Source organism: Lissotriton vulgaris, chromosome 1_1 (genome assembly GCF_964263255.1).
Source record: "Lissotriton vulgaris chromosome 1_1, aLisVul1.2, whole genome shotgun sequence".
Classification (NCBI taxonomy): Eukaryota; Metazoa; Chordata; class Amphibia; order Caudata; family Salamandridae; genus Lissotriton; species Lissotriton vulgaris.
Genome location: NC_141685.1, coordinates 2,002,530,375 through 2,002,540,980, shown reverse-complemented (window position 1 = coordinate 2,002,540,980; position 10,606 = coordinate 2,002,530,375). Strand labels below are relative to the sequence as shown.

General features: G+C 48.9%; 1 protein-coding gene across 1 annotated transcript in view; it reads left to right on the top strand.

Moving 5' to 3' along the window:
* Window positions 1–711: 711 nt before the first annotated feature.
* ECHDC3 (enoyl-CoA hydratase domain containing 3) overlaps window positions 712–10,606 on the top strand; it is a 281,205-nt gene continuing 271,310 nt past the window's right edge. Inside the window, exon 1 of the mRNA XM_086920008.1 lies at window positions 712–998. Within this exon, the coding sequence (XP_086776134.1) occupies window positions 838–998 (161 nt within the window). The 5' untranslated portion in view covers window positions 712–837. The remainder of the gene's footprint in view (window positions 999–10,606) is intronic.

Below are 10,606 nucleotides of genomic sequence, written 5' to 3'. Positions count from 1 at the left end.
GTGTTAGAGGGAGGGTTTTGAGCTGAAGCTAGTTTTTTTTTTTTAAAGAACTTCACAAGCTTTGCATTTTAGAAAGCTTAAACGGTTTAGAAAACACACAAAGTTGAAGTCAGTCGAATTTAAAACTTTACAACTCTTTCTACTTTAAATGCTACATAAAATGTAGGATTTAAATGTTGGATTCTGGAAAGTTGCTTTACTGTGTACCAGAAAAAAAATCCACGTATTCCTTATCATAGGATCTCACAGTGTGCACCCTGAATATCGAAACCAGATAATCGATAGCACCATATATCAAAGACAAAAACTGGAATTCAAAATATTGACAGGTAAGTAAGTATAGATTTTCTATACCTTACTCCACATATATGTACCTACGCCTCTATAAGGTACTGAGATGCGTAGTTAGGAATAGTACATCTATTCTTCCCTATATGCACTTGCCTTTTGATATTCCGCCTTTGATTTACTTGCACCACAATATTCTGAGGATAGATATTTAGTAGTACAACCATCATTTGAGAAACTATGCACCTAGAGTGCACAGCTTTAATGTTTGGTCATAGCTCTTTACGCAACCATCTGTTGTTACTTTGCAGATCGTAACGTTTCCTTCTACCAGTTACCACTAGATGGCAATCGTATCTCGCACATAATAAAAATATGCCTACGTCCTTCTCCAACGTGACCTCGTTCACGTGCTGGCGAAGTGACGTCACACCAGTTATGATCAGAAAGGTTGTCGAGCTCTTCTTAAAGAGATAGGAGTTGTTGCTTTCTGAGTTTGCATTCACGAGGGAGGTTTAATAGTGGAGTTGGTTTCGCGGAAGGTCTGTAATGCTGCGGCGATGCAGACAGCTGAAATGCGCGGGCTGGATCCTGCAAGATCTTTGTAGCAGCGGCGTTACAGCCCGGGGGAGCCATGGAAGCAGTGGCGGTTCCCAGCAGCTGTCTAAGCCAGGTGCCCTCACCCACTGTCTGCAGCAGGACGGCATCAGGTCAGCACCATTCAGCCTTAGCGCAGGGGTGGGGGCACATCTTGACCGCCCCTTGGCCTCACCTGAGACTAAAATGAATAACTTCCAGATTTGTTAAATATGTTTAGGTCAACCCCACCCTGCTTTGTGACGTCAAGGGGCTAACGAGAGTAAATAAAGGTGGCAGCAGCAGTTCTGCTTGCAGCTGCCCTCGTGACACCGTGTACTGCACCCTCAGTAGGTGATTGTCAATAGACCCGTAGAAATCATGTGATGGTAGCAGTTCTATCAGTCGAAGGTGTGCACAACAGTGTTGTTTATTTATGCGTTTTTATAAAGCGCGGACTTTACCCGCAGGTGTCAGAGCGCTTCACAATAGGAACAGAACTGATACAAGAGAACATTACAAGTGAACAATTTACTAAAGCAAAAGTTACATTACATGAGGCAAAAGTGACAATTGTAATGATGGAAGTTATGGGCCCGGGGCCCTCATGATGGGCGCAGCAAGGATGGACACGGACACCAGGAATGAGTGGTAGGAAAGGTCCTGAGCACGTGCGCTCAGCCTCTTTTATTGGCAGCGTCATGTGACACCATGACGTCTGTGGTGGGTGGGTGTAGAGTGTGTTACATTGCACAGGAACACTAGAACGTGTACACACCAAGTCACTACATCACTCCCCTTTTTAATCAATGAAAAGACCCAACTTAATAATTCACACATTGGGGAATTAACTTATCTCAGGATGCAGTGAAGTGTTCAGTTCCACCAAGCTTTTCTATCCGCCGCAGCTAGGGAATGGGCAGATGGAGTTCAGTCTGTTTCGGGGAACTTTTGTCCGCTTTAGCAGAGGTTGGTGGTGCTAGATGGAAACAGTCTGTAAACGACTGGGTAGCCCCTTTTTCCTCACAGTCCTTGTGTTGTTGTTTTCCGTGGTAACGGGTGCGGTTGGAGTTCTTGCAGCTCGCCGTGAAATGGATGGTTACGTACCAGTTCGGCCTCGGACTCACAGTGGGGACCTATTTTGCACTGACATCTTCTTCACTCCTAACTGTGGCAACGGCCACGTGGATTTACTTCTTTCTGCTCTTCAACTGTGGCAACGGCCACATGGAATAACTTCCTTGCGCTCTAGCAGTGGCAGGGTTGCCACCTGTCTCTCCTTTTCTTCCTTTCTTTTCACGGTGGCAAACGTGCCACGCAGATCTCTCCTTTTCTTCCTTTCTGTTCACAGTGGCAGACATGCCACACAGCTCTCTCCTCTTCTTCCTTTCTTTTCGCAGTGGCAGACGTGCCACACAGCTCTCTCCTCTTCTTCCTTTCTGTTCGCAGTGGCAGACTTGCCACACAGCTCTCTCCTCTTCTTCCTTTCTGTACGCAGTGGCAGACGTGCCACACAGCTCTCTCCTCTTCTTCCTTTCTTTTCACAGTGGCAGACGTGCCACACAGCTCTCTCCTCTTCTTCCTTTCTTTTCACGGGTGGCAGACGTGCCACACGGATATCTCCTTTCTTCCTTCCTGTTTCGCGACATCACTCGGTCCGATCTTGCATCTTCCCTCCTGACCTGGCTCCTCCATGCAGGGCGCGCCCGCTGCATGTGTGATCCTGGTTTGTCCCCGACTGGAACACTTCCTCCTTTTTCCTCAGCTTCCAGAGTTGGTGTCGCGAACCCTCTTCTCTAGTTTCTTTGCAGATGACGTTCGTGGGATGGTGTTCACAGACCTCGATTAGGTCGAACGTCCTGGACCGTTTGACGGTCCCTTCCTGCTGGTGTTTTGGCAGGCTTCTTCGGTCGTCCTGTCGGACTTGGTGCGTTAGCACTTTCTGGTATTGTTCAAGGGGACCCGTCGCGGGTCATACTTGGTACGCGATCTTTCTGTGGATCGGCTTCTGAGGGTGCCACGCTTAGTGGTCTTCTTCGGTAACTGTTCTGCACTGTGGCGTTACCTGTGCCCTTCTTCCATCTCGTGGGGGCTGTGCCTTGCCACGTGGCGCGTTGTCTGCGCCCGTACTTTTCAAGGCTCTCGGACACTTGTTGCGTGTCGTCGGTATTTGCTGCTTTGGCTGACGTCCAGTACTTTGCTGCTTTGGACCGTTGGGTACTTGCTGCTTTGGCTGGCGTCAGGGTGTTTGCTGCTTCGGACCGTTGGCGGGAGTAGTTGATGCTGCGGTGATCTCCTGTGGCCACTAGGAGTCGCTGCTCTCTCCGTCTTCTGATCTCGGCAGTTTTTTCCTTGATCGTTCCTCCAGTGCTTGGCAGTCGTTTTCTCCAGACGTTTTGTCCTTGCTTGGATGCTTGGTGAGGTGTTGATGTTCAGTGAGACATTCGTGCCTCATCCCACGTCGCTTCGGAAGTGGCAGCCGCCGACTCCTTGCTGGTGCGTGTGGGTGTCTTCTGCGCAGAGCGCGCTTTCTGGATTCGGGCGTTAAGATGCTTTCCCTTGGGGCGCTACTCCGTCTGTTGCCTCTAGATGGTGCTAACTTCTTTTGCGTTGAACAATGCTTGTTTCAGTGCTGGAGGATGTTGGTGCACTAATGCTTTTGGCCACTGGGTGGCAGTGTTGCTGGATCTGTTAGCAGCCTGTCTTGTCTTTCCTGGGTGTGCACTCTACTGCTTCAGTGCACAGGGGGTTGGAGCTGCTGCTGAGAATGGGTGAGTAGATTTTCTTTGCTTTTAGTGTTCCAGAAATGTACCGAATTATAAATGTGCTGAAGTCAGGCAGACATTGCAAAAGCACTGTTTATGTCCCTCTGGTGTTGTGCAGCTTTGATGCTGGGGGCAAATTTGGCAGTCTCTGTGGGTGCACCGGTGGTTCCTCTTGTTTCAGTGTCCCGGTGGGGCTTCTGTAAACTTCTGGCGGTGTTGACCGCTTTGCCGGCACTCTGCCCCTCACGGAGCACACAAGGAGGGGGCTCTTATGCTGACGGCGGTGCTGGCCTCGTGCAGGCGCTTACTTCTCCCCTGCTCCCGTGCACTCCGCTCCTCACACGGAGCCCACGAGGAGGGGGGCGCCTCTTGCTCTTGGCGGCGCTGGCCGCTTGCAGACGCTTGCTTCTCCCTCGCTCTCTCTCTCCCCGTCCGCAGCCGCCTCGGCAGTGCTCACGCGGGCGGGGGAGAAGTTGCTTCACTCCGGCGGGGGAGCACGTCGCTCCGGTCACTCCTCCCTGGGCGGGGGACGCTCGAGGCAGGCCGCGGTTGGGCTCCGCCGGCTCTGTCTTTTTGAATGTACTTGGTCCGCTGGCCCCTCTTTCGCCGGTCTCCCGCCGCTGCAGCTTCTACACGCACACGCTGCGCGGCGGAGACCTGCCTTGCTTCTCGCAGGCCGCGGGTGGGCTCCGCTGGCTCTGCAGTGACTTTCCTTCATTGGGCGCTACCGGCGGGCCGCGGGTGGGCTCCGCTGGCGCTGCTGAGTCTCTTCTTCGCTGGGGTGCCGCCGGCAGGTCGCGGGTGGGCTCCGCTGGCGCTGCTGAGTCTTCCTTCGGTGGAGGTGCCGCCAGCAGGTCGCGGGTGGACTCCGCTGGCCCGGACCTCGTCGCGAGGGGGCTCGGGAGGCGGTTAGCTACTCCGCTCCCTCCCCCTCGTCGATTTTGTTAACTTTCGGGTCCGACCGCCTTCCCTTCACGCCGTGGATTACTCTGGGCCCCGCCGCTTCCGTTACACACGCGGCGGGGGCGAGGGATGACTCGGGCAGGCCGCGGGTAGGCTCCGCTGGTCCTGCTTATGAATGGCACAGTTCATGTTGGGCACTTCGCCCCTGGGGCTCACCTTCGGCCGGCAGGCCAGATGCTGCGTCGCGGTCGTGGCGGGTGTACTCTGCCCGGCCCGTGCACCTCTCAGGTGGGGTTTTTTGCTTCGCGGCCGTCTCAGGTGGGCTCTGAGCGGTCCGCTCATTCCTCGTGGCACATGTTGGTGGCGGCTGACGCGGTAGGCTACCGTCGGTGTTGTAGGCCTCTTGGTGGCTGCTGGGCTCCGACGTGCTCACCGGCTACTCGGCTCGCTGTGCCTTGCTGCAGGGGGTGCCCTTCAGGCGGGCACTCTCTCCCCCTTTTCCTCAGTGTAGGGTAGTGGCACGCATGGGTTTCACTACCGACCTCGTCGCCATTGTAATGATGGAAGTTATGGGCCCTGGGCCCTCATGATGGGCGCAGCAAGGATGGACACGGACACCAGGAATGAGTGGTAGGAAAGGTCCTGAGCACGTGCGCTCAGCCTCTTTTATTGGCAGCGTCATGTGACACCATGACGTCTGTGGTGGGTGGGTGTAGAGTGTGTTACATTGCACAGGAACACTAGAACGTGTACACACCAAGTCACTACAACAATCGTGAGCAAACTTAATACAAGAGGTAGCAAACGGTGCATTACATGAGGAAAAAGTGACATGTGTGCAGGTTACAAAGCGTACAAAGTACAAGTAGAGGTATAATACTGAAATAAATGGAGGACACTCTAACACAAGAGCAAACGTTACGTGGGCAATGGTGGCACTTGTGCAAGTATCGAAAGCAAACAATAAGTAATATGTAGCAAACTGTGTTACAAGAGAAAAGTGACGTGTGCATGTTACAAAAGAGCACTAAACACAGTAAAAGGGTAGTACTGCAATAAATGGCAGTCTCTCAAACCACGAGAACACACTGGGAAGGCACTTCCATAGTCATGGAGAATAGAGATTTTCTACACTAAAAGGTCTTCCTTCAGATAATAGAGAGGGCATGGATTAACTTTGGAAGTGTCTTTGAAGGAGGAGAACTTTGAGGTCAGTTTTGAAGGCCTGAGAGGAGGTGGTGGTCCGGAGCTGAGGCGGAAGTGAGTTCCACATTCTCACTCCGTTGCCTGAAAAGGATTGGGCCATCGATCTTTCCTTCTTGAAAGTGGGAGGTTCAAGCAGTAGATTTTCCGCATTTCGTGATGGTCTAGAGCCTCCAGAGAGTTTCAGTTTAATAGCCAGATAGCGAGGAAAGGAGGAGTGCAAGGCTTTGTGGGTGATGCAGGCAGTCTTGTAGATAGATCTTGCCTCGATGGGAAGCCAGCGAAGGGTGGATGATGTGGTCGTTTCTTTTGGACCCATAAATGAAATGAGCTGCTGAATGGAGAACCGACTTAAGGGGGGACAGGTGGAATTTGAGGAGGCCAGTAAGAAGAGAATTGCAGTAGTCCAGTCTGGAGAGGACCAGCGATTGGACCAGGGTTTTATGGTCATGCTCCGGAAAGAAGCGACGAATCCCCCAAAGAAGGAGCAGTTGGTATCGAGCAGACTTTGCTATTGAATTAATGTGGGAGATTAGATTGAGCTTTGTGTCGAGTATGACGCTGTTGACAATGATGGGTTTATTGGTCAGTAGATTCATCTGGTCCATCCATGATTGAACTGGGGGAGGAGAAAGTGAGGAGGAGAGGAGGAGGAATTCCGTTTTGGAGGGATTCAGAATCAGTTAATGTGTTGACATCCAGGTTTGACTGGAGTCCAGAGTAGAGCTTAGGACGGAGAGATCGTGAGTGGAGGCAACCTTGAGGTAGATTTGAGTGTCGTCTGCGTAGAGATGATAGTGGACCCCGGATTTACTTAGGAGATTTCCCAGTGGCTCCAAATAGAGATTGAACAATGTGGGTGCAAGTATAGAGCCTTGAGGAACACTTTGACCCACCGCCAAAGGAGATGAAAGATTGTCCTCTATTTTGATCATTTGGGAGAGGAGATGAGATTGGAGTACCAGGACGGTGCGGATTGGACGAGGACGTATTAGCTAGTGGTACGGCTGACGTGATGAATGGGGGGGAATACTGTGAAGTGAGAGGAAAGGGAGAGGAGGGCACAAGGGAGGGGGATGGAAGAGGGACAACCTGTGCCACCCAAGGGTGCAGCCTATTGGAGTGTGGGGCGGTCAGGGGAGGAAAAAGGGAGTAATGGGTGGAGCTAGATGGAGGGTCAGGGGAAAACACAGTGGCAGAGGAGGGTAAGAGGTGGTCAAAGAGAGAGAGAGAGAGAGAGACAGGTGTCTTCGCCTTGGATCATGACAGTACCGTTGTTATAGATTGAGATGGTGAGGGAGCCGTTGAAATACGCAGAGGGGGACATCTTTAGTTGTTTCCCATGAGGGATAGAGGAGGAGGTGACGTTAAGGGAATTATATAAGCTGGTGTACCAAGAGGGGGTGTTGTGAGTGAAGAAAATGAAATCGTTTTTGCGCTTCCCAAAACGGTAACATTGATTTTAAAAAAAAGAGAATCAGGGAAACGTTCAATAGTGTTATGCTTCAATCATTTTACTGAAGCTTTAGTCTGGCCGGGAGGATAAATGATTTTATTGCAGTTAATTCCAGCTTTCACTCGAGTGGTGGCCATGTTGGGAAAATGAGGAGAAGGAGTGCGGGGGGATATGAGAAGGGTGTTACTAGGAAAGCGGTGGTGAGGAGAAGTATAAGGACTAAAAGGGGGCACATATTCCAGACGTCTGATGAGGAAATCTGAACTAATGTGCCGTCCGGGAAGAGAGGTGGGTATTTGTTGGGCCCTTCAACTAGGTATACATGAAGCCAATTGGCACAAGATAATATTTACAAGGGAAATGTTTACATATGATAGGACCAACTGGACCACTGTCAAAACCATCACAAAGCACAGTTAGTCAAAGTAGAACAGATCACAAACGAACACCCCGTGACCACTGGTGATCTTTGTACTTAGCATTAGCCTGCATAAGGCCACCTTTAGAGGTGCTCAGAACACGGTGCGTAAATCATGCAACATGAAAAGCATTTCCTAGCACCACATATACTTAAAAAGGGCCTGGCTCTGTACAAACCTCGCAGTCTCCCTGGCCAACTGGCCATCTCAAAGGGGGTCTCAAATGCACTGAAACCATAATGACAAGGTGGCTGCCACTGCAGCAAGAGTCCTAACTTAAACAGAAATGTCCCCATGGCTAAAGTGTCCTAAATGGTGCAACTAGCACTACTTGCAGCACAGCTGTAAAAGGCCTAAATGGAGCAGCTGGCACTACTTGCTGCGCAGCTGTAAAAGGCCTAAACGGTGCAGCTGGCCCTACTGGCTTTGAGTTGTACATGAATAGTAAAGCATTAGTATCTTCCAATATACTACACTAGTATCAGCATGCTTTGTACGAAGAGCATGTGGCAGAGTACCGCACCTACACTAGGTGCCAAGAAGGATTGTGGTGGTAGATGTACTACTACAATAATGTTTATATAAACATTATAGTCGGTACCTGCGAAGCGTGTGATGGCAGCAGGTGTACAGACACAGTGATAGTAAAAGTAGTACCTGCATAAGATCCACATAGGCGTGTGGCAGTGACAGTACTGACTCGTCCAGCACAGTTACCCGCATACTCTGTAGAAATCCCTCCAGGAGATTCACATAACACGTTGACAGCAGCAGTAGATCACGTACACAAGGTGTATACAAGTGTGTGCTCTCTCCAGGTGTACAGTCGGCCGCGTGATTGCCTCTTCAAGACAGACGCTGGCTGATGAAGTGCTGGTAATAGGCGCATTAAGTACTACACCAGGTGTATAGAAGCAGTTTGATGGTGTTCGATTTGAGTACATAATGTGTAAGCAAGAGGTTGATAAAGAGAGCACTCTGTGATTTATAGCTGCCTAAGGCCGTGATATACATTATGGCAACAACAGTACTACGTGAATCCGGTGCACTACTAGCTGCACATTGTTTACATAAAACATGATCACGGTATGTCTGACGTGTCATGCAGAAACAGCAGTGCAACAGCAGCATTGACTACTCCAAATGTGCATAATCCATGTCAGAGAAGCCCTAATTATATTTATAGGGTTTGAAAAAGTTGTGCTACCTGCACAGTAGTCCTTCCTGTACAATGTATATAAAAAGTATGACAGATGCGCTACTTCTTGCACTCTATGTACAGAAACAATTTGCACAGCTGCACTTTTGTTTGCCAAAGGGGTACAGAAAAAGTCTAATGGGCACTACTCCATTCGCCAGAAGCAACTTCGCAAAGGTAGGTGTTTTTGCGTTTTCACTTTTAATTGGAAATGGGGATTTTGAAAGTTGATGCACAGATGTGTCCTAGAGATACCCTAACTAAGAAGGGGAAAGAGATGCATGCTCTGAGGAAGGGAAACTGGTTGCACCAAAACAAATGTTTCTGAAGGTTTCAATACCGACCAAAACAGCATTCTTGCCTGACAATAAAACTCCTGAGTACAGCACTAAGAAAGAGATTGCCAAAGAGTTGTAGTCTGGGTCCCACGTTGTGGGAAACCATGAAGAAGTACTGACTGTGACTTTGGATGAACCTTTTGAGACTGGAAAGCCGGAATGAGAGGTGATGCACAATGTTGTGATGTTTTGAGGTCTGCATTAGTTAGAGGGCGACCAGTGGATTCATCTCCCAGAGCAGTGGAAGATACCTGTGCCTCAACAATCTAGATACTTCTAGAAATACAATTTATGACAGGCTTTATTTCCATGGGACAATGAGGTGCCCTTTCTCATTGCCCTTTCTGAGCGGCTCTCTGTTGTATGATAGAAGCACCCAGATTTCACAATACAGGTTATTCAGGCTAGAGTGCCTCAAATGATGATGAGGATATCTGAAAGGGAGCACTGACCTTGATGCAGCATTCCTAAAAAAGGTAAGAGTGGGAGGCAGCATGTCACAGTAAATGACTTGTGTTTCTTGGCTAAAGGAGAGACCAAAAGAAAGGGTTTATTCTTTGGCTGCCTTCCAACTCCTAAGTTTTGCCTTCCATTTCCAGTTCAGGCGAGTGAGTTCAGTATTTAGGCTGGAGTAACTTGGTTCACCCATATGCTACACACAGTGGAATACACAGCATAACTGACACTACAGTAAGCCACGGAGACTTTAGTTCAAGACCATTTTCTTAGTTAACTGTGCCCTAGAAAAGTGAGAACTGGTAAACACCTGTATTGCGCTAGGCAGAGAATTGTGGGCATTTTCAAGGTGTGCATGTTTGGTTGTGAATTTTGAAAGTGTGCAAAGAGGTGATAATAGCAAAATATAGTAATGCTAACTGGAGATTTATAGGAAATAGCGCATTGTACTTACTAAGGCATCATTAAAACCTGCAAGTACGCTATTTGAGCATTAACATTTTAAAAAAGTGCACATTACAGCATATGTCAATCAGCTGGTGTACAAAATGGTGTTGGTGTCACATGGAAAATGTCATTCTAGTATTGAAAATAGCAAAACAATTCCTGAAGAACCACCAAAGTGTATTCTAAACTGGTGTCAAATATTACCTTTTTTGTCTACAATTGGGCCATTATTTTTCCTAAAACGTCTTGAGAATGGTCTCCATCCCCCTGTGATTGGGGCTTTGAAGTTTAACATCTCACGTTAATCTCTCCTTGCAAAAACATCATTACCTTTAATTATCTTTACCCTTTTTTCCGCTCAAAGCAATGGATCCTTTCCAACAGGTCATGACCAATAGAATAGAATCAATTATCTAAACTGAATTAGTTTCATGAAGAGAATCACCTAACTGGCTGCTGCTAGGAACACAAACACAGACAAAGAGCTCGTCTTTGTAGTGCATGGTAGGGGGTGTTTAAAGTGTGATGCGCCGAGGGATGCTGTATTATTGCACTGC